Below are 21,063 nucleotides of genomic sequence, written 5' to 3'. Positions count from 1 at the left end.
CCCCCCCATCAGCCTCTCACGATGTCGGGAGAGGGGACGAGGGGGCTCCAACGTGTGGGGCCGGGGGGTGAAGCCTGAGTGAGGGCAGGTCGCCCGTCGCCTCCACCCCAAGTCCCTGCAAATCCATCCCAGCTGGCGGGACACCCCCCTCCTCCTCCTCCTCCCCCCCCTCCGGCCACGGCCACGGCCGCTGCGGAAATGAAACACAGCTGGACGGCGCGACCGAGTCCGGCCCCGGCCCCGTGGCCGCCGGGACCCCCGGCTGTGGGGCAGGAGGGAGCCCACGTGCCCCAAGGCCTCTGCCTGTGCCCCCACAGCAGGACCCTGCCCTGGCCCAGGACCCTGAGCCAACCCCAGTCCCTGCCCAGGACCCTTCCTCAGTCCCAGGACCCTGAGCCAGCCCCCATCCCTGTCCAGGACCCTTCCTCAGTCCCAGGGCCCTGAGCCAACCCCAGTCCCTGCCCTGGCCCAGGACCTTGCCTGAGTCCCAGGATCTGGCCCCGGGACCCTTCCTCAGCTCTGAGACACTTCCCTGGCACAGGACCTTGCCTCAGATCCTGCCCCAGCCCTAGGACCCTTCCTCAATCCCAGCCCCTGCCCCAGCCCCAGGACTCTTCCTCAGCCCCAGGACCCTTCACTAGCCCCAAACCCTCCCCAGCCCCGGGAACCTTCCTCGGCCCCAGCACCTGCCCTAGCCCCAGGACTCTTCCTTAGCTCTGGGACCCTGCTCCTGCCCCCGTCTTGGCCCCATCCCCATCCGGAGGGACTCCAGGCTGGGATGCAAGCGAAGCCCCCAGGACTCCGAGCCGCATCCAGCGCCCGCTAAGGGCTGGGGGCCCGGCCGGCTGCTTCTCATTTCCAGGGCCATAAACCCCTTTAACGACCGGCCATTTATAACCGCTGTAAAGCCCCTAATCACCGCCAAACCCAGCCCAGACACAAAGGTTCCCGCCTGCTCCTCCCGCGCTCCCACCTTCCTTTGGATTTTGGGGCTCTGACGGCTTTCCCACCCCCACCCGGGCCGTAGGGACGGGTGTGCAAAGGCGGGAGCGGGAGGGAAGAGCCCCCATAAAACCCCGCAAACTCCCGACCCGTGGGATGCTCGGGCGTCCGCTCCCCGGCGCTGCGGGGGTGGGGACCCAAATCTGCGTATTTAACCCCAAATAAAGGTGGAAGGCCTCCCCACTGCGGCGTTCTGCCCCCCAAGACACCCCCCCCCGGGCTCTGCCGCCCCGAGCCAAGCGGAGCCACGTAAACACGAGGAAAGGCTGGAAAAAGTGACGCACGTCGGGGGCTCGGGGCCGCGTCCAGCCCGGCGCGGGCGGGGGGAGCCCCCAGGGCGGCTGCGGGCTCGGCCCCGGCCCCGCTCCCGGGGCTGCCGCGGCCCCTCCGGTACAACAGCACCGGAGACCCGCCGGCGGTTCAACCAGAAGAGGGGCTGCGGGAGGGGGGTCCCCAGAGCCGGGGAAGGGGCCAGCTCGTCCCCGGCGTGAGCAGGAGCCGGAGGAAGAGCCGGCGGGACGCAGATGTCGGCGGGTGGCGGGTGACGGCAGCGCCCCGGAGCCCGGTGAGGGACCCCCCCGCTCCCGCCCACCGAGGCCGGGGGCTCCTCCCCACTCCCCGCCGAAGGAAAGAGCTCGTTAATCACTTCTTTTTTAATTGGGATCTCGCACATAAACCTTTCAGTTCAAAGCAGCCTCCCGGCAGGGTCGGGCGCGTTCAGGGCACGGGCAGCCGCCGGTACTGGGGGCGTCTCCGGGGCAGCACGGGGGGCTCCGAAAGGTGGATGGGGGAGATGCTGCTCCCCGTGCCCGGGCTCGTCCCGGCCCCTTTCGCAACGAGGAAGGTGGCACTGTGGCACCGACGGGAGCGGCTCCGCAGCACAGCGGGCACTTCCCGGTGGGATCGGAGTCCCGCCCACTCCCACGCCTCGTTCCGGCGCCGGCAGAGGTAGTTTTTGGGAAGGGAAGGAGCCTGCTCCGTTCCCAAATCCCCCAGGGATGAGGGCTGCCCCAGATCGGGACCCCCCACAGGTCCCCGAGCTGTTCTGGGGGTGCAGGACCCAAGACCACCCTCTGGGAAGGCACCAGCCCAGGCTCTCCCCATGCCTCTGGGGAGGACAGAGCAGAACAGCAGCGTCACAAGGCACGTTGGGGGGCTCAGGGATGAGGGACATCACTCCTGGCCCTGTGACATTCATGGATGGAGCAGCTCCTCAGCACTCACGGCTCGTCCCAGGGCTCTGGGACCTCTGGGGGCAAGACCAGGCTCGTGGTGTCACTCTGGGCCCCCACTAGGGCACAGGACAGGCTGGGGACATCACTCCAGGCTCCCCCAGGGCACAGGACAGGCTGGGGACATCACTCCAGGCTCCCCCAGGGCACAGAACAGGCTGGGGACATCACTCCAGGCTCCCCCAGGGCACAGAACAGGCTGGGGACATCACTCCAGGCTCCCCCAGGGCACAGAACAGGCTGGGGACATCATTCCATGACCCCCTAAGGCATAAGAACTGGCTGGGGATGTCACTTTGGGCCTGCTCTGGATGCAGGACCAGGCTGGGGGCATCACTCTGGGCCCCCCTGGGTGGGGTGTCACTCCTGCTCCGGGTTCTGCCGCAGGTGCTGCTCCCACTCCTCCTCCACCACCTTGTAGAGCTCCATGGTGGCTCGGGCGTCCTCCACCGAGGAGTGGCCGCTGGTGCCCACCTGTGGGGACAGACACAGCGTGGGCACAGCTCCACATTTCAGGGGGAGCAGGCACAATCTGGGCTACAGGCAGAATTAGGGGAGTGCAGGCAGCTCGGGTAGGGGGATGCAGAAACATAAGGGGGTGTAGGCAACTGGGGGAGGTGCAGGAAGATTTAAGGGTGTGCAAGCAGAATTGGGGGAATACAGACAGAACCGGGATGCAGGGAGATCAGGGGCTACAGGCAGAATTAGGAGTACAGGCAGATTTGGGGATACAGACAGCTGTGGGGCAGTGCACGCAGCTCGGGTGAGGAGATGCACGGAGATTAGGGGGTGCAGGAGCTCTGGGGGGCTCCAGGTGGATTTAGGGGTGCAGGCAGCTCTGGCAGGGTGCAAGCAACTTGGGTGGGGAGATGCACAAAGATTAGGGGTGCAGGCAGCTCTGAGGGGCTGCATGCAGATTTAGGGGTACAGGCAGATTTGGGGGGATGCAGGGAGTTTGGGGGGGTACAGGTAGATTGGGCAGTACAGGCAGCTCTAGGGGAATACAGGGAATTTGGGGGGTACAGGGAGATTTAGGGGCACAGGCAGATTTAGGGGGATACAGGGAATTTGGGGGGGTATAGGCAGATTTGGGGGGATGTAGAGAGCTAGGGGAGGTACAGGCAAATTTGAGGTTGTAGGCAACTTGTGGGGGGGATGCATAGAGATTAAAGAAAAAAGAGCAGGAAAAAGCCCCCCTGAGGCTGCAGGGGTTGAGCTGAGGGTCCCCCCCCCCCCCACAGGCTGCCTTCCAGGCAAGGGGAAACTGAGGCACGGGACTGGCAGCAGCAGCTGAATTTGGGGTACCCTGAACATGAACCCAGGGATGTCCCCCCGTCCCACTGTCACCCTGCCGTGGCACAGGGGGTCCCCATCTCCCGGGGGGCTCTGGCAGCAGTACCTGGATGTCCTGGTTCAGCAGGGCCTTGGTGAGGCGCTTCAGGGACACGGCCACGTTCTCTGGGAAGCCTCCCCGGCGGTTCAGCAGCGGGATCCGGGCCGTGTCCCGGGTGAGGGCTTTGGGGTGGGAATACCGGAGCGCCTTGAAGTCGTTGTGGATGGCGTGGCCCACCACGACCTTCCCGGCCAGGATCCGCAGCACCTGCACGGGAGAGGGTGGGATGGGGGGGTTAAGACCCCTGGCAGTGCCCTCTGTGCTCCGTGGGAAGCGGCTGCCCCACAAGGACATAGAGCAGCCCCACTGCCAGGCTGAGTGGGAATGGCACTGTGGGGGCACAATCCTGGTGCTGCAGAGGGCAGCTCTGGACCCCCCACAGCCCCTGAGCTGCAGAGCTCGGCCCCCCACCCCAGCCCAGGAGCCCAGCCCACACCTCCAGCCCCATGACCCCCACCCTTGGCCCAGCGTCCCCCAGCCCACAAGACACAGAGCCCGGCCCTGCAGCCCCCCACCCCCAACTCCTACACAGCCCCCCACCCCAAGCCCACAATCCCTACCCTGCACTCTCCACTCCAGCTGGGCAGCCCCTCACCCCCAACCCCATAGCTCCCCACCCCTCAGCCCCCCACCCCACAACCTACAACCCTGGCCCCAGCCCCTGAGCTGCAGAACCCGACCCCACACCCCCGGCCCAGCATTCCCAACCCCTAGCCCCACGACCCCCCAGCCCTGGCCCTGCATCCCCCAGCCCATGAGACACAGAGCCCAGTCCTGCATCCCCCCACCCAGCCCCACACCCCTCACCCTGCAGCCCCTCCACTCCCACTGAGCCCCCCATCCCAGCCCTGGCCCCACATCCCTCACCCCCAGCTCTGCAGCCTGACACCCCCAGCCCCACTTCCCCCCCTCCCAACACTCCCAGCTCTGTGCCCCCAACCCCCCATTCCAGTCCCATCCTGCAACCTGCAGACCCTGGCCCTGCATCCCCCATCCCCATTTCCACCCCCCTCCACCCTCACAACCCCTACTCCCACTCCTGAGCCCCCCATCACAGCTCCAGCCCCACACTCCCACTCCTGAGCCCCTCCCCAACCCCCCATTCCAGTCCCCTCCCCTGACCTGCAGACCCCAGCCCCATTCCCACGCTGCCCCAGCCCCATTCCCACGCTGCCCCAGCCCCCCAGGCCGCCCCCCCGCCCACCTGCCGCTGTGCCTGGTGGAAGGGCACGGCTTTGTCCATGTGCTGCCGGCGGATGCCGCTCCAGCGGGTCCGGTAATCCACGATGGGCGCCTCGGGCCGCACGTACCGGTCGTACACAACGTCCCCGTCGTAGGACACGATGCTGCACCGGGCCAGGGCGCTGGTCCGGCCCCCGGGGCCCGTGCCCACCATCTCGCAGTCCATGGCCAGCAGCTTGGTGGGCGCCGGGGGGGCTCCGGCCACCGCCCCCCGACCCCTGCCCTTGGTCTTTGCGCGGCCGTTCTGGAGCGCCGAGGGGGCGCCGGTGGATTCGGGGGTGCCCCCGGCAGCCCCCCGCCCCTTCCCTTTGGTGTTAGAGGGAACGCCGGTCCCGGCAGAGCCGTTCTCTTTAGGGCACGACGGGGGGGGCTTCGCCGGGGTCCGCCGGGGCCCGCCCCGGTTCGGGGGGAGCTGCTTCTGCCGCAGGACCCCCCGGCGCTCCAGCTCCCGCCGCCGCCGCACGAAGCTCTGGTGCTTTCGGTTGCCCCGTTCCTTCTTGGGGCGGCGCTCGGGGGCGGCCAAGTCCACGTTGAGGATCAAATCCCCCATGGCGGGACCGGGGAAGCGGGACGGGGCAAGCGGGACGGGGCTGCTGCGGCGGGGGGAGGCGGCTCAGCGGCGGGGGAGCCGCGGCACCGGGGAGCCCCCGATACCCAGGACCCCCAACAGCGGCACTGGGGATCCCCAACACCCGGGACCCCCCACGCCCCAAGCACCGGCACCGGAGAGCCCTCGGCACCGGGAGACCCAACACCTGGACCGCCAAACACCGGCACCGGGAGACGCCTCGACACCGGGACTCGGCACCCCCGGCACCGGGGACTCCTGACACCCCAAGCAGCGATACCGGGGACCCCTCGGCACCCGGGACTCCTCGACGACCCCGAGCACGGACCGCGGGCCCCCCGGCCCCCCCTTTCCTCACCTCCGCGGCCCGGAACCGGAAGCTGGCGGGCGGCACGTGGCCGGCCCGTTACAGCAGTGACGTCATCGGGCCGCGCCGCGCCGGGAGCTCGGCCCGCGCCGGGCGGCGCGCGCGGGCGGCGGCGGCGGCTCCGTAACACCGCCCGCGCCTGCGTTACGTCACCGGTGACGTCGAAAGAGACGTTACAGCTCACCGGCGTTGGCCCGGGGGGGGGGTGTCGCGGCCGGCCCGGTGTCCCGGCCGGCCCGGGGAAGTCGCAGGTGCTCGAGGGCGAGCGGCGCCCCTGGGTGACGTCATGGCGTCGGGGAGGGGGCTGTCACAGCCGCGTGACGTCATGGGGGCGGAAGGGGGTTATTGCGTCCTCGCGTGACGTCACGGTCTGGTGACGTATTACGACCGCTGGACGTTGATGGGCACGGCCAGGGGGAGGTGGGGTGAGACCTGGGGTGATATCAGAGCCCCACAGGGACGCATCTTGCAGTGATGTCAGAGTGCCAGGGGACACGTCCCAGGGTGACGTCAGAGCCCCAAGGGTGACATCAGAGCTCCAGGGCTGACACCCCCTCCCGCTGCCACCCACAGGTGCTGCCATGGCAGCTGCTCCCCATCTCATCCTGCAGCCACCGGAGCACCCGGGGCAGCCGCTGGAGAACCCAAGGCAGCAGCAGGAGCACCCGGAGCAGCTGCCAGACCCGGAGCAGCAGCAGAAGCAGCAGCGGGATCACTTGGAGCAGCCACTGGAGCAGCGGCTGGATCACCCGGCGCAGACACTGGAGCACCGGAGCAACCTGGAGGAGTCACCCGAGCAGCGTCGAGCCGCTGACATCATCCACCTCCTGAGCCTCTACCGGCCCCTGATCGACGCCTTCGTCATTGTGAGTGTCCCCGCATCTCCCCTGGCCCCCCTCGGCCATGTCCCCCCAGCCGTGCCCCCCGCACTAAGCCCCCTCCCGCAGGATTTCTTCACCGAGCGGCTGTGGGCGCAGCTGCCCCCGGCCTGGCAGCCCGCCCTGGACAGTGCCACCCCCCAGCAGCTGGCCGGGCTCCTGGGGGGCCATGGTGGTCCTGGGGCCGCCTGGCCCCTGTCCCTGCTGGCCTTCGCCGCCGCCGCCCGGGCCCTCGCCTTCCCCCGGGGCTGCCCGTGGGGGACCCCGCACCAGAGCCCCCGCCTGCACCCGCTGCTGCGCCGCCACATCAAGCTCAAAAAGCAGCACGAGATCCAACGCCTTGGCAAGGTGGGTGCCCCCCCTGTCTCCCCTGCAAGCCTCCAGCTCCCCCCCAGCCCCACAACACCCCCTGTCCCCACAGCTGCTGCGGCGGCTGAGCCAGAGCACCGGCTGCCAGCGCGTGGTGGATGTCGGAGCGGGACAGGTGAGAGCAAGAGCACACGGTGGGGGGACACAGGGGGGCTCTGGGGGGATCCCCCCACCCCCTCTGAGCACGTGTCCACCCTCCCAGGGCCACCTCTCCCGCTTCCTGTCCTTCGGCCTCGGCCTGTCGGTCACGGCGGTGGAGAGTGACGGCCGCCTGGCCGGGGTGGCCAAGTGCTTTGACTGGGAGCTGCTGCGCGAGCTGCGGAAAACGGGGGCCTCGGGGCACGGGGGGCACCCCCGGCGCCGCCCAAACCACCCCGCGAGGCCCCTCACCCCCCGCGCCCCGCGCCACGTCCCCGGGCGCCTCGACCCCGCCGCTCCCTGGGGGGAATTCCTGCTGCCCCCCGACCCGCCGGGACCCGACCCCGCCGCCCAGAACCCGCTGGGGGGGCCGGGGGGCTCCGAGGACGGGGGGCCGGTGCTGGTGACGGGGCTCCACGCCTGCGGCGACCTCAGCCCCGCGCTGCTGCGCCACTTCGCCCGCAGCCCCGCCGTGGCCGCCGTGGCCTCCGTGGGCTGCTGCTACATGAAAGTGTCGACCGCCCCGCAGGCCCCTGGCTGCCCCCCGCCGGGGTACCCCCTGAGCGCCACGGTGGCGGCGCTGCCGGGCCACCAGCTGTCGTACCGGGCGCGGGAGGCCGCGTGCCACGCGCGGGAGGAGTACGAGGGGCGGCTGCGCAGCGGCGGCGCCCGCCTGTGCACCCACTGCTACCGCGCCGCCCTCGAGAGCCTCATCCAGGCCGCCGACCCTGCCAAGAGGCACCTGGGCCTGCAGGCGGGCAGGAACGCGCACGCCCTCGGCTTCCACCAGTGAGTTTGGGGAGGGGGGACCCCCTTCTGGGACCCTCCTGGCCCCCAGCGAATTTGGGGGAAAGGGACCCTCTTCTGGGACCCTTGTGATATTGGGGAGCAGGAGACCCCATTCTGCATCTCCTCCCAGGTCCCAGTGATTTTGGGGAGGGAGGACCCCTTTCTGTGACTCTCTTCAGGAGTTTGGGGAGGGGGGACACCCCTTTTTTTTAACCCTTCCTGGGGCCCTGTGAATCTGGGGAGGAGGGACCTTCTTTTTTGGGACCCTTCCTGGCCCCCAGTGATTTTGGGGAGGGGAAGACCTCTTCCTGGGACCCTTCTCATAAGTTTGGGGAGGGGGGACCCCCTTCTGGAACCCTTCATGGGCCCCTGTGAATTTGGGGAGGGGGACCCTCTTCTTCATCCCCTCCTGGCCCCCAGTGATTTTGGGGAAGGCAGATCCCCTTCTGGGACCCTCCTCCTGAGTCTGGGGAGGGGGGACCCCTTCCTGGGACCCTGCCAGCCCCCCATGTGACCGTCCCCCCCCCAGATACGCCCGCCTGGGGCTGCGCCTGGCAGGGCTGGACCCGTCGGGGGTCCCGCTGGACTCGGGGGCCGTGGAGGCCATGCTGGAGCAGCAGCACAAGGTGCTCGCGTTCTGCACCCTGAAGCAGCTCCTGGCGCCCGTCGTGGAGACCCTCGTGCTGCTCGACCGCCTGCTGTACCTGCGGGAGCGAGGTGGGCACGGCCGGGGGCTCCCCCTCCCCTCCTTCTCTTCAACCTTCTCTTCCTCTCTTCTTTTTAGCTCTCCCCTCTGCTCCCTTTCCTCTCTCCCAACCCTCCTTCTCCTCTTCCTGACCCTTCCTTTTCACTCTCCCGACCCTCTCTCCCGATCCCCCTTCTCTCCTGGCCCCCCTCTCTTCCCTCTCCTGACCCTCTTCCTCCTCTCTCCTGACCCTCTCTCTCTTCCATGCTCTCTTTCCTCGCTGACCCTCCCTCTCCTCATTCTGATCCTCTCCCCCAACCTTCTTTCCACCTTCCTTCTGCTCAACCCTCCCTCCCTCTCTTTCCTCTCTCCCAACCCTCCTTTTCCTCTCCACCCTCCTGATCCTCTCTCTCCTGATCCTCCTTCTCTTCTCTCCTGTTCCCTCTCTCCAGGCCCTCCCTCTCCTCTCTACCCTCTCCCGATCCTCTTCCTCCTCTCTCCTGGCCCTCTTTCTCCCAACCTTCCCTCCCTCTTCTCACTCCTGTCCTCTCTCCCAACCTTCTCTCTGATCCTCCCTCTTCCCTCTTTCCTCTCTGCCAGCTCTCCTCCTCTCCCCAACCTTCCCTCTCTTCTCTTCTGGTCCCTCTCTCCTCTTCTGGCCCTCTCTCTCCTCTCTCCTGACCTTCCTTCTCCTCTCTCCTGAACCTCTCCCTGCCAGTCCTCCTGATCTTTCCTCTCTCCCAACCCTCCCTCTCCTTGTCTCCTCTCTCCCAACCCCGCTTTCCTTCCTCTGGACCCTCATCCTCTCCTTTCTCGACCCTCTCTCTCCTTGCTCTGATCCTCTCTCACGACCCTCTCTCTGACACTCCCTCTGCTCTCCCCCAGGTTTCCACTGTGCCCTCGTGCCCCTCTTCAACCCCCTGTTCTCTCCACGGAACCTGGTGCTCGTGGCCGCGCGGACCCCGCTGGCCGCGGTGCTGGCCGAGGACAGCGAGGACGGGGACAGCAGCGAGGACGAGGACCCAGGGGGCTGAGAGCCCCTCGGGGAGAGCAGAGCCCCCCTGCCCCGGGCACAAACCACAATAAACCCGCGATTTTTACTGCCCAGGGCTGGGTGTGAGCGAGTTGGGGCTGCACCGAAAGCGCCGCGTGCCACAAACATGGAAAATCGAGGGGTGTGTTTATTGCAGAACCCAAGCCGAGGGGAAGTCTGCCCCCCCAGTTAATACCAGTAGGATTTCTTGGCCCGCCGTGTCTCCACAATGCCCATGGCATCCATGATCTCCTCCTCAAAGGTCTTCAGGGATGGCTTGTACGTCTTGGCCAGCGCGTCCTCCACTGACGTGTCCTTGGGGCCGTCTGTGCGGGCGAGGGGACAGCAGAGCTGAGCCCCCCGTGCCTTCCCCACATCCCCCAGGCCCTCTGCCGCCCCGCTCACCGATCCAGTTCTCGGGCACGATGCCATCCCGGCGTGGCTGCGGGGGCACGGGCAGGATGCGGCCGCTGCGCAGGGACACGCGGACGCGCTCGCCCTCCTCCGTGTACCTCCACTCCACCTCTGTGGGCTTCCTGCGGGCACACGGGCGGTGGGAGGGGGCAGAATGGCACGGGGGGGCCTCAGCGGGGTCTCCTCAGCCCCCCCACTGTTACCTGTCCTCAGGGTCCACCAGGCTGATCTGGTTGAGCAGCAGCGGCGCCTCGCTGGCGATGTAGGTCCCGGAGTACTTGGCCGTGCGGTTGATGTAACGGTAGTGCTGCGAGGGGATTTGGGGTCACCGACAGCCCGTGACCCCCCCAGCCTCCATAGCACCCCCTGAATCCCCCCCCAGCCTCACCGTGTTCAGCCCTTCCACCACGACCCAGTTCCGGGGGCGCACGACCTGGGTGACCCTCCCCTGCTTCCCTGCGTCCTTCCCGGTCAGCACCTGGACCTGTGGGGGGAGAGGGGGTACAGTTGGGACCCCCAGCCTGGCCACCAGCCTGGAGGGGGACCCTGGGGGGTAGGGGGAGACTCACCGTGTCCCCCCAGAACACCTTCCAGTCGTCCTCGGCGATGGGCTCCACGAAGACCTTGCGGCGGCGCTGCCCGGGGGGGTTGCGGAGCCGGGCGGCCGCGCTGTCGGGGGGCCACGTCCCGTGGCGGTACCCCGGGGGCAGCCGCGGCCGTGCCGCGCTCAGCAGGGCCGAGAGCCGCATGGTGCTGGGGGTCGGGGGGTCAGGGGGGGCCCTGTGACCCCCCGGGGACACCCCTCATGCTCCCGGGGGTGATGGGTGTGCGGGGCTGGGGGGCATGCAGGGTGATGCTGGAGCCCCCCGCCCCCCAAAGGGGAGCCAGGCCCTGGCAGAGCCCCCCCACAAAGAGGATCCAGGTGTCTGGTAGAGCAGCCCCCCCAAAGGGGATACGATGCCCAGCAGAGCCCCCACTACCCCCAAAGAGGACCCAGGGGTCCCGCAGGGGCACCTCCCACCCAAACGGGATTCTGAGGTCCCCCCATCCTTAAAAGGGGATCCAGGTATCCTGCAGAGTCCCCTCACGCCCCCCAAGGGGACTCAGGGATCCCACAGACCCCCCCGACCCCCCAGAGGGGACCCAAACCCCGGTGGGGCACTCCCAAAGGGGAGCCAGGACCCAGAAGACCCCCAAAGAGACCCAGGGATCCTGCAACGTTCCCTTTCACCCCTAAAAGGGGCCCGTAGATCCCTCCCTTACCCCCGGAAATGGCACCCAGGGGTCCCGCAGAGCCCCCCCCGCCCCCCAAGAGGACCCAGGGGTTCCGCAGGGCACCCCCCATTCAAAGGGGATTCTGCGATCCTGCACAGCCCCCCTCATCCCTAAAAGGGGATCCAGGGATCCCGCAGAGTCCCCCCACACCCCTCCAAAGGAGACCAAGGGATCTCAGAGACGCCTCCCCACCCCCAAAGATGACCCAGGAATCCCGCAGACCCTCCACCCCCCAAAGGGGACCCAAACCCCGGCGGAGCACCCCCTCGCTCCCCAAGGCCCCAGAAGACCCCCCTCCCTCACCCCCAAAGGGACCCCCAGGGATCCCGCGGAGCCCCCACCCCCAAAGCGTACCCGCAGAGTCGCCCACCCCCGGAAATGGCACCCAGGCGTCCGGCAGAGGCCCCCTGCCCACAGAGGGACCCAAGACCCTACAGAGCCCCCCCTACACCCCAAAAGAGCCCCACAGAGCCCCCAAAATAGTCCCGGGCCCCCTCCCCGCTCACCTGCGTGTCCCGCGCTCCGGGGGGGCGGAGCCTGGAGGGGGCGTGGCCGTGTGGTGTGGGCGTGGTCTGGCGCGGCCCAGGCCGGGCCGCAGGGGCCCGCCAGGGGGCGCTGCGGAGCCCGCGGGAGGGAGTGTGATGGCGCGGTGCACGCCGGGAGCTGCAGTCCTGCCGCGCTGCACGCCGGGAGCTGTAGTCCCGCCGCCCCCCCGATGTCCCCCTCGGTGTCCCCGGTCCCTGCGACCCCTTCCCCGAACCCCGCCGCGGCTCCCGCGGGGTCCCGGCCCGCCGAGCAGCGGCTGCCGGGAGCTGTAGTCCCGCCGGGGCTGGCGCTCGGCCACGGCTCCATTTTCTGCTGCTGCCCTGCCCGTCCCCCTGGGGCCGGTCCTTGGGGACACCAAGGGGTCCCCGCTGTCCCCTGCGTGGGGATCCGGGCACGGCCAAATCCTCCCCCCCGGTCTGGCCTCTCCCCACAGGGTTGTGTACGTGGAACAGGGCAGTGGTCATGGCCCTGAGCCTGCCAGAGCTCAAGGAATGTTTGGACAACACTCTCAGGCACATGGTGGGATTTTCAGTGTCCTGTGCAGGGCCAGGGGTTGGACTCGATGATCCCGATGGGTCCCTTCCAACTCAGGATATTCCATTACTCCAGAGGTCAAGGAGTGCTTGGATGTCAGGATTTTGGGATTGGGGAGATTTTGGGGTGTCCTGAGCAGGGCCAGGAGTTAGATGATCCTGATGGGTCCCTTCCAACTCAGGATGTTCCATTATTCTAGAGGTCAAGGAGTGCTTGGACATTGGGATTTTGGGATTTGGGAGGATTTTGGGGTGTCCTGTGCAGGGCCAGGACTCAATGATCCTTGTGGGTCCCTTCCAGCTTGGAATATTCCAGGACTCCATGGTTTCTATTTTATTAAACATCTCCCCTCTGAAACCTCCCCTGGCTCTTTCCCTTTCCCAGTCCCAAGTCCCAGCCCCTGCTCTCTCCCAAGAGCAGCCCCAGATCCATGTGCTCCAGCCCCACACCCCAGAGCTGCCAGAGCCCCTCTGGGCAGCCCAAAGGGTCCCCAAAACCACCCAAGGGGGTGGGCAGTGGCCGACCCAGGGCCCGGAAAGCGCTTTAAAAAGGCAAGAATCGCTTTTATTTCAAATCAACTGCTCAGCCCCGAGGAATCACTAATACAAAGCGTTGCACCCACGGCAGGGCGGGCACTCGGGGTCGGTACCGGGCTGCTCTGCATTCCTCCCTCTCTCTCTCTCTCTTTTTTTTTTCCTTTTTGTGTGGTTTGTTTGTTTTTTTTTTCTTTTTTTTCCTTTTGAAATTTCATTTTTGGGGTCGGTTTCTGCCGTCCAGGAGCTCCGGACACGACGAGCCGGCGAGGGCGACGCCGGGGCAGCACCCGGGAGCCAGCGGGGTAGGATCAGCTCTCTGGGGAAGCTGCTACAGGCTGTGGGGGCCAAGAACAGACCCGGGCACGCTGTCACACCCCACAGTGCCGGGCTGTCCCCCCAGGCCCAGGGCAGGCAGGAGGAGCCCGGCTGTGGGGCACAGGGATCACCACACCACCCTCACCTCTCCTTGTGGTCTCTGACCTCCACCTTGCCCTCCTGCTTGGCTTCGTTGGCGTCCGGCGCGTCGGCGGCGTCGCTGTTCTTCTCCCCTTCGCCCGGGTTGGCTTTGGGCTCCTCCTTGGGGGCCTCTTCGTTGTCCACCTTCTTCTCCCCTTCCTGCCCCTCCGCATCCTTGGGGCGTTTGGGGGAGTCCTGGGTGGGGGGAGAGCTCGGCTCAGCCCAGCCCCCCTCGCCCAGGTCCCCGTTGTCCCCAGTGTCCCCCCCTGCTACCTCCAAAGCATCTTCCGCTTTCCTCTTGATCCCAGCTTTCTCGTTCTTGTCCTTGGACTGCTCGTCGATCACCAGCTTCCCCTCCTCGTCGCTGCTGCCCTCGGCGTTGCCCTTCTTCTCCCCATCCCCATCCGGCTCCCGCTCGGCCGCCTCGGGGCAGCTCTTCTTCTGGGTGGGCTGGGGAGACACCGGGGGTTCACAGAGGGGACACAGGAAAGGGACTGGGGGGGGAAGGAGGTGCTGGGACCCTCCAGCTCGTGACCCACCTGGTAGCCGGAGGCTTTGACCGTGGGGTTGTTCTCGATCTCCCACAAACCTTCGCTGAACCCTTTCCGCTTGTTGGGTTTCCCGAACTTCTCCTTGCACTCCTCATAGGGGAAAAGGTCTTTGGGCCCCAGGAATGCCCTGTGCCAGGGGGTAAAAGCAGTGAGGGGGGGGCTCTCCCAAAGCCCCGGGGTCGCCCACCCCGTCAGCACCCCCTGGGCCCCGGCTCCCACTCACGTTTCGTGGGTCCCGAAAAAGAAGACTTGGTATTTATTGGAGGAGGATTTTACTGCAGCTTCTGGCATCTCATCAATCTGTGACAAAAAGGATGGGGTGAGAAGGGAGAGAAGAGCCCCCAGGGCTCCCCAGATCATCCCAGGACATCCCCCCAGCCTGGCGTCCCACCAACAGGCACAGCCTGGGGAGGGAGGAGAACACGATTCCTTGGGAATTCACCCACCAGCTGGCAATAGTGGCCAGTGGAACAAGTGGCTGTGCCCACCAGAGCGGGGTCACAGGGGTCCCCTTCTCCCACCCCCCCGTAAGCCCTTGTCTAGACCAGCTCGGACACACTCAGCAAATTCAGGCGCTGCCGGCAGTGCCAGCAGAGCCAGAGGCGTCACCTCCAGCCTGGGGCACAGGGATCGGGGTGCCCCAGGGGACACCGTCCTGCTACTGGGACCCCCCAGCCGAAACGGGGTCACCAGACAAGGGGACAGCCCGGCAAGGGCTGTGGGGTCAGTGGGCAGACGGTGCCAACCCCATGGGCAGGTGCTGCTCCACCGAGCGTGAATAATCCCGAGGCGCCAAGCGGGAAGGGAGCGAAAGCAACTCTGGCTGCTTTTTATAGCATCTAAAAATAACCCCCCCTGCAGCCAGCAGCCATAAATTCCCTGAGAAAGCCTCAAAGGGAGGTGGAAGGAGCCGAAGGAGGATGCATGTGGGGGTCTCGGGGCGGGCGCTGGCACGTCACCAGGCTGGAAGGTGCCAGTGCCAGTGCCCAGGGGTGCTGGGTCCCATTCCCAGCACTCTGCTGACTCATGGCACAACCTTTCCCAAGGCACCACGACCCCCCCGGCTCGCTGAGCCTCAGTTTCCCCAGCCAGCAGGGCCACAGTGCCGCAACAGGACTCTTGTCACTGGGGTTTCTCCCCTCTTCCTCCCAGCATGTCACCAACCCATCCCAAATGCAATGGAGGGCCGAGGTTTTCTTTGTTTCATTCCCAGACCTGGGAATGGAACCAACACGTGCCCCTTTCCCAAGGGGCAATGCTGGCACAGTCCCAGGGGCAGCTGGGCAGGAGACACTGGTGAGGGGCTCCCTGTGGGCACTGGGACACGGTGGATGGTTGGAGTGACATCCCATTCCAGGGTGGGATGTGCCTTTGTGCCATCCCCACCGCCCAAACAGGCATCCAGGCCATTCTGCACCCATCCTCTTGGATCCAGGTGTGTTTTGGGATTGGTGATGTGCCTCCACCCAGAGCCCCAGGGCCACCACCACCATCCTGCCCCAATGTCCCAATGCCCCCTGCTCCCCACAGGCACAGGAACATTCCAGGAGCAGGGGTGGTCCCTGGTGGTGCAAAGGTCAGTCTGGCCCTGGCAGCAGCCCCCAGCAGGACCCTGGCCCACGGTGGCAGCCGGGAGCAGCAGCTCCATCCCCGCGTGGCACCGACGGCGGTGGGGGGGGGAGGAGGAGGAGGAGGAGGAGGAGGAGGAGGAGGAGGAGAGGAGGAGGGAGGAGGATGGGAGGAGGAGGCGGAGGAGGAGGTGAGGAGGAGGAGGAGGAGGAGAGGAGGAGGAGGATGCGGAGGCGGAGGAGGAGGAGGAGGAGGAGGAGGAGGAGATGTGACTCAGAGGGGCAGCGGCCAGCCCAGCCCAGCCCCACCAAGAGATGCTGCTGCCCAGAGGCCTCACTCCTGCAGGTCGCTCCTGGGACAATGTGCCAAAGGCCCTGCCAGCCCCAAAGCTGAGGACACGGGCAGTGGAGCCCCTGGTGGTGCCGGGACCCCGCTGGAGACCCCCCGGCTGTGCCTTCCCCCAGCGAGTTTCCAAACCTTCCTCCCCAAGGAAAGGTGGCACACGGCGGGGACAGGGATGGCTGGCACATGGCACTGTGTCCCTGAGCCCACCAGTGCCCATCCCCAGGTCGGGAACTGTCCTTGGCTGAGGGCACAGGGCAGGGGAAAGCCGGGATCACCCCCGGCCTCTGGGATCCCCCCACAGCCTGTGCCCACCAACGTCAGCCCCTTATCAGCCCCTCCTGCACCCCAAGGGGACATGGTGGCTCTACACGGTGGCTCTATCTGTGACAGCAGGCAGGGACTGGGGCACAGGGACATGGGGGAGGCGAGTGACACCCCGGTGGGGACACCGATAGCACAGGCGGGCACGAACCCACCCAAAAACCCCGAGAGGACTCACGGTGCCCAGAGCACGTTGCCACAAGGGCCTTGGCTGTTTGGAAACCCCTCATCCCTCTGGAGCCTCCCCCCGGCTGCCCAAATTGCCACGCCATGGGGGCCCAGGGCTTGAGGCACCACGGATGTCTGTTTGTCTGTCCCAGTCACTCCCTGGACGGAGGCAGTGGGGGTGACAGGGCTGGGGTAAAGTCCACGGTGCCCATCGCTGTCCCCCCGCCAGCTCCTGCAAACGGCACCGGTGTCACAGCCAGGCCTGGCCCGGGGTTCTGTGTCCCAGGGGCTGGGGGGGCCGAAAACAAGAGGCTGAGACAGGTCCCCCGGGAGGGGAAGCTCTGGAGCGTGGCAGGGGAGGGACAGGCACGTCTGGACTCTGCCCCCAACCTCTGCACTTCACCTTTGCAACTGGTCCATGGAGCACGGCTGGATGCAGCCACCCTGCACTGGAAGCAGCCCCTCCCTGCCTCAGTTTCCCCACAGCAGGACAAGGCTGGAGCGAGGAGCTGGCTGTCAGGAAGGGGAATTAATGGAATTAACTCATGTGGGTCACACACAGCTGATGAAGCACGTGGGAGGGAGGGCCATGCACTGGGCTGGGGGCCTGTGGCATCCCCGAGTGCCACAGCTGCACCCATAACACCCTTCCCACGGCTCTCCTCAGCCCTGGGGCCATCGCTGGGCCCAGTCCCAGCACCATGCTGGGCACTGGGCATTGGGCAGCAAACTACCCAGAGTCTGCTCCAAACTACCCGGAGTCTGCTCCAAACTACCCGGAGTCTGCTCCAAACTACCCGGAGTCTGCTCCAAAGGGTCCGGCTGGCAGGATCCTGACCCCACCACACACCCAGCCACGGGAACAGGAGGTGTTGGGGGGGGCAAAATGCCAGGGTGCCAACCCCTGGGCTGGTGCTCTGCCCCTTGCTGTGCTCCCACACTGTCCCAAAGGGCTGTGCAGAGGAAGGGCTGCACATCCAGCATGGACGGGAAGCATCAAAGGGCAGGTGGAAGTGAGAGTCCTGCATCAAGGAACCCGTGGAGATGGGATGAGGGGAGGAGGGAGCCAGGGGCCCTCTTCCAGGTGCCGGTGACTCATCTCCCTGCTCTTGTGCCTCAGTTTCCCCCATTTAACGCTGCCTCTCTCAGGGAGAGGTTTCCACTGGAGGCGGGGGCTGAGCTGCTGGTGTTGGGAGACCATCCCCAGGGAATGGGCCAGGGGAATAACCCCCCTCCTTGCAGCGCCACCGGCTCTCCCCTCCATTTCTTCCCCGGCCGTATCTCTCTGCTCCAGCCACACCTGGTTGGAAACAAATATCCCAGCCAACGCCACGCGTGGCCGGGTAACGTTTCATCACAGCACCTCATTAGTCACGGGCAAACCCTGCCTGCTTCACCCGGGCCGATTAGTCACCGGGGGAGGGCTGTGCCCCCCAAATCCCCCTCGACGCAACCAGCACCCCCGGGGCTCAGCGAGGGCTGCCCAGGAGGGGGAAAACCTGCTCCCTGCCCGCCTGAGCAGCTCCTGCCATGATGGTGGGCAGGGAAACCAGTCTCTGGGTGCAGAGTGGGGCGTAAAACCCGAGTGGCCCCAGGCACATCGCAGGTCCCCGGGAGCTCAGCCCCGACCCGGCGTCACCCCCGGCAGGGGCATCTGTCAGAGGGGCTTTTTGGGGGCCGGGGCCGAACCCCGCGGGGATGGGATGGGTGGAGGAGGATGATGAGGCAGCAGGTCTGTGCTGGGGGCCCAGGGGAGCATCGCTCTTCCCCCCGGGAAGAGAAGCTGTGGTGGAAAAGCAGGCGGTGGTGGAAAAGCAGGCGGTGGTGGAAGCAGGCGGTGGTGGAAGCAGGCGGTGGTGGAAGCAGGCGCCGGGCTCCCAGGGATCCCTCTGGCTCCTCCTCGCAAAGCCGCTTTCAAATGCGCGTTGGGAGGCCAGTGCCAAATCCGAACGGCTCCCAACCCCCTCCCGGCCTCCCCGCCAGAACCCGACAAACCAAACAAAAGTTATTCAAACCCGGGAGGGGAAGGAGGAGGGGATGGGGGGGACAGGGGGGATCCTCGGCCTTTTAAAACCCACCGCACCGTTCCTCCCCTTTTCCGCTCAATTTGGGGTTTCCAGGCGGCCCCAGCGCCCTTTGCAGCAAGGCCGGGAGGGGAGGCGAGGGAGAGGGGGGGAAACACTCCAAGGAAATTTTAAACTGCATCATCAACCGCTTAAAAATAAACCAGCGCCGTGTCGTGTAGCCAGAGCTCCCCACGGCCCCCGGCCGAGGACTCAGCCCCCGACGGCTCCGGGCGAGTGCGGCCGAGGGGCTTCATCCCGAGGAGGGGTGCTGGGCTCATGGCACTGACACCCCCCCAGGCCCCGAGGGGCTCAGGGACCCCCACATCTGCACAGCGCCCACGGCCGTGGCCCCGGTGGGAGCCGGGGGGACCGCGGTGGGGACACTGGTGGGGACACTGGTGGGGACACTGGTGGGCACAGTGGCGGGGACAGCGGCGGGGGCCGCACGCGGCAGGGCCGGCACATGGTGGGTCCTCGACGTCCCCTCCCCCTTTCCCGTCCTAAGTCCTCAGTAATTATATCGATTTTCCAAAGCCAAACTCCCGGCGAGCGCTGGCACCTTCTCTGGCACCCGTGGCGAGAGGTAAGGCCACGCTGAGCCGGGGGCACACGGTCGGGGACCTGCGGCCAGGCCAGGCCGGGGGGGGGGTTTGGCTGAGCCCCGTCCCCCCCGTCCCCAATCCCGGTCTGCCCCAAATCAGCGGCGAAGCAGAACGGGAGCGACCCGTCCCCTCCCCGGGGTCTCGCAATGGAGCGGGAAGGGGGTCGTGGTGCGGCCCCCACGTGGAAAAGAGACCTCCCGGTACCAGGGGGTCACCCCGGGGGGGTCGCCCCGGGCTGGCCCAGCGTCGTGTCCCGGTGCACGATGCGGTCCCGGTCACCGACCGGCCCCGGGTGGGGGTGTCCCCGCTCCCACGCGGTGGCAGAAGCCACGCGGTCCCCACCCCTGACCCCCCCCGGGAGGGAAATGAATAAACAGCACAAAAGGGGCCCGGGGGGGAGCCCGGGACATTGTTTCCAACACATTAAATCCCTCCAAACCCAACGAAATGACCCGAAAGCGCCTCCCCAAACCCTCTGTACCGAGTAACCCCCGAGCCCGCCGGGCCCGGCCTTACATAAGGTGCCGGTAAAGTTGGATCCCCCGGTGGAAGCGGGGGCTGGGGAGGTGAAGCCTGACCCCAATGTGGGGCCCCCCCCTCTCCCGCCGTTACACGGGGGGAGCCTGACCCCGGTGCGCTCCCCCCCCGCCCCGGGGCACCGCGGCCGCCCGCGTTATGCAACGGGGAGCACCGAGGGGAGCACCGGGGGGGCTCCGGTGTGTCCCATCTCCCCCCCTCCCCCGTCCCCGGCTCCTTACCCTGGCAGGCCAGTGCGGGTAACCCTTCATCTTGGCGAAGACCAGGTCCCCGCATTTGTATTCCTTCTGCCGGTTGGACCGGGACATCTTGGCTGGCGGCTCCTCCCGGGACCGGGGGGGCGGGTGGGCGGGGGGGGGGGGAGGAGGGTGGTTGGGGTTGAAGTTTGGGCAGGCAAAACCGCGAGGGCAGGGATAGCCAACAAAAAAAAAAACAAAAAAAAAAAAGAAACAAACACTCCCTTAATCACGGGGTGGGGGGCGGGAGGCTGGGGGGGGGGGGGGCGGGAAGGCGGGGAGGCAGCGGCTGCTCTGCCCCCCCCGGCGCGGAGCCCGGGCGGGGGGCGGCGGCGGCCCCGGGGTCAGCGGCGGCGCGGCGCGGCGGCGGAGGGCCCGAGCCCCATGCGGTTGTTTGTGTTTGAAATTCAATTGCTCCCTCCCTCCGCCGCCACCCTCCCCCCCCTTTCCCTCTTCCCTTCCTCCTCCTCCTCCTCCTCCTCCTCCTCCTCCTCCCGGTGGATGCGCTCGGAGGTTCGTGCAGCGCTGCCTTGGGCGCGCAACACCCACCGCCCGCCCCCGGGGCCGCGTGTGCGAGGGGCGGGAACCCGGCCCCGAAAACACCCGAGAGCCGCCGGGAATGTCCCTCGGCCGCGGGTGGCACTGGGGGCCGGGGATGCTTCCAGGCCGGGGGGGTCACGAGGAGCGGGGACACGGCCCGGGGGGCACCCGGAGGGGACGCCCCGGCCGCGGGCGGGCCGTGGAAATGGAGGGGTCTGGCGTAAAATCGGTGTAAACCCGTGCAAAATCAATGCGAACAGTGCAAAAGCAATGTGAAACAGCGCAAAATCAATGTGAAACAGCGCAAAAGCAATGTGAAACAGCGCAAAATTAATGTGAAACAGCGCGAAATTGGTATAAACCCCTGCAAAAACTGGTGTGAAACCCCTGCAAAAACTGGTGTAAAACCGTGCAAAATCTATGTAAACCCGGTGTGAAACGGTGCAAAACTGGTGTAAACCTGTGTAAAATCAATGGAAAACAGTGCAAAATTGGTAGAAACTCGTGCAAAAACTGGTGTAAAACCGTGCAAAATCTATGTAAAACTGGTGTGAAACGGTGCAAAACTGGTGTGAAACGGTGCTAAACTGGTGCAAATCTGTGTAAAATCAATGAAAAACTACAAAATCGGTATAAACCCCTGCAAAAACTGGTGTGAAACCGTGCAAAAT

The 21,063-nt window shown here is 66.5% G+C and overlaps 4 protein-coding genes across 10 annotated transcripts; 1 reads left to right on the top strand and 3 right to left on the bottom strand.

The window, feature by feature from the left end:
* Positions 1-1,640: 1,640 nt before the first annotated feature.
* On the bottom strand, positions 1,641-5,906 carry ISG20L2 (interferon stimulated exonuclease gene 20 like 2). 2 transcript variants are annotated; one of them, XM_027742465.2, is made up of 4 exons: positions 5,796-5,906; positions 4,832-5,462; positions 3,634-3,834; positions 1,641-2,708 (listed from the first exon to the last, which is right to left on the bottom strand). In XM_027742465.2, the coding sequence occupies exons 2-4, from the start codon at positions 5,417-5,419 to the stop codon at positions 2,595-2,597; spliced, it is 903 nt and encodes a 300-aa protein (XP_027598266.1). In that variant the 5' UTR covers positions 5,420-5,462; positions 5,796-5,906; the 3' UTR covers positions 1,641-2,594. The 2 variants fall into 2 exon arrangements, with proteins under 2 accessions (XP_027598266.1, XP_039241899.1); XM_039385965.1 differs by lacking the exon at positions 5,796-5,906 and having other exon boundaries at positions 4,832-5,789.
* RRNAD1 (ribosomal RNA adenine dimethylase domain containing 1) lies at positions 5,906-9,770 on the top strand. 6 transcript variants are annotated; one of them, XM_039385964.1, is made up of 7 exons: positions 5,973-6,055; positions 6,378-6,670; positions 6,830-7,030; positions 7,104-7,166; positions 7,254-7,978; positions 8,508-8,695; positions 9,549-9,770. In XM_039385964.1, the coding sequence occupies exons 2-7, from the start codon at positions 6,386-6,388 to the stop codon at positions 9,695-9,697; spliced, it is 1,611 nt and encodes a 536-aa protein (XP_039241898.1). In that variant the 5' UTR covers positions 5,973-6,055; positions 6,378-6,385; the 3' UTR covers positions 9,698-9,770. The 6 variants fall into 6 exon arrangements, with proteins under 6 accessions (XP_039241895.1, XP_039241898.1, XP_039241897.1 ...); XM_039385963.1 differs by having other exon boundaries at positions 6,827-7,030; XM_027742456.2 differs by having other exon boundaries at positions 6,752-7,030.
* Positions 9,771-9,826: 56 nt separating this feature from the next.
* MRPL24 (mitochondrial ribosomal protein L24) lies at positions 9,827-11,759 on the bottom strand. The gene is made up of 6 exons (XM_027742468.2): positions 11,740-11,759; positions 10,680-10,863; positions 10,499-10,594; positions 10,314-10,417; positions 10,102-10,232; positions 9,827-10,022 (listed from the first exon to the last, which is right to left on the bottom strand). The coding sequence occupies exons 2-6, from the start codon at positions 10,857-10,859 to the stop codon at positions 9,886-9,888; spliced, it is 648 nt and encodes a 215-aa protein (XP_027598269.1). The 5' UTR covers positions 10,860-10,863; positions 11,740-11,759; the 3' UTR covers positions 9,827-9,885.
* Positions 11,760-13,007: 1,248 nt separating this feature from the next.
* On the bottom strand, positions 13,008-20,021 carry HDGF (heparin binding growth factor). The gene is made up of 6 exons (XM_027742467.2): positions 19,838-20,021; positions 14,232-14,308; positions 13,997-14,135; positions 13,731-13,907; positions 13,462-13,652; positions 13,008-13,336 (listed from the first exon to the last, which is right to left on the bottom strand). The coding sequence occupies exons 1-6, from the start codon at positions 19,922-19,924 to the stop codon at positions 13,330-13,332; spliced, it is 678 nt and encodes a 225-aa protein (XP_027598268.1). The 5' UTR covers positions 19,925-20,021; the 3' UTR covers positions 13,008-13,329.
* Positions 20,022-21,063: the final 1,042 nt, after the last annotated feature.

This window comes from Pipra filicauda, unplaced genomic scaffold (genome assembly GCF_003945595.2).
Source record: "Pipra filicauda isolate LSUMZ 115617 unplaced genomic scaffold, ASM394559v2 scaffold453_size531900_pilon, whole genome shotgun sequence".
NCBI lineage: Eukaryota > Metazoa > Chordata > Aves > Passeriformes > Pipridae > Pipra > Pipra filicauda.
The sequence above is the reverse complement of the archived record's forward strand: the minus strand, read 5'-3'. Positions and strand labels throughout refer to the sequence as shown.

Excerpts from the sequence above, each read along its gene's own strand:
- RRNAD1 (XM_039385961.1), top strand. The coding sequence starts at position 6,386 with ATGGCAGCTGCTCCCCATCTCATCCTGCAGCCACCGGAGCACCCGGGG. Across the intron at positions 7,031-7,103 it reads AGATCCAACGCCTTGGCAAG|CTGCTGCGGCGGCTGAGCCA; the intron begins GTGGGTGCCCCC and ends CTGTCCCCACAG. Across the intron at positions 7,167-7,253 it reads TGGATGTCGGAGCGGGACAG|GGCCACCTCTCCCGCTTCCT; the intron begins GTGAGAGCAAGA and ends CCACCCTCCCAG.
- MRPL24 (XM_027742468.2), bottom strand. The coding sequence starts at position 10,859 with ATGCGGCTCTCGGCCCTGCTGAGCGCGGCACGGCCGCGGCTGCCCCCG. Across the intron at positions 10,595-10,679 it reads AGGTGTTCTGGGGGGACACG|GTCCAGGTGCTGACCGGGAA; the intron begins GTGAGTCTCCCC and ends CTCCCCCCACAG. Across the intron at positions 10,418-10,498 it reads TGGTGGAAGGGCTGAACACG|CACTACCGTTACATCAACCG; the intron begins GTGAGGCTGGGG and ends ATCCCCTCGCAG.
- ISG20L2 (XM_027742465.2), bottom strand. The coding sequence starts at position 5,419 with ATGGGGGATTTGATCCTCAACGTGGACTTGGCCGCCCCCGAGCGCCGC. Across the intron at positions 3,835-4,831 it reads TCCACCAGGCACAGCGGCAG|GTGCTGCGGATCCTGGCCGG; the intron begins GTGGGCGGGGGG and ends TCTCCCGTGCAG. Across the intron at positions 2,709-3,633 it reads TGCTGAACCAGGACATCCAG|GTGGGCACCAGCGGCCACTC; the intron begins GTACTGCTGCCA and ends CTGTCCCCACAG.
- HDGF (XM_027742467.2), bottom strand. The coding sequence starts at position 19,924 with ATGTCCCGGTCCAACCGGCAGAAGGAATACAAATGCGGGGACCTGGTC. Across the intron at positions 14,309-19,837 it reads ACCCGCACTGGCCTGCCAGG|ATTGATGAGATGCCAGAAGC; the intron begins GTAAGGAGCCGG and ends TTTTTGTCACAG. Across the intron at positions 13,908-13,996 it reads TCAAAGCCTCCGGCTACCAG|CCCACCCAGAAGAAGAGCTG; the intron begins GTGGGTCACGAG and ends GTGTCTCCCCAG.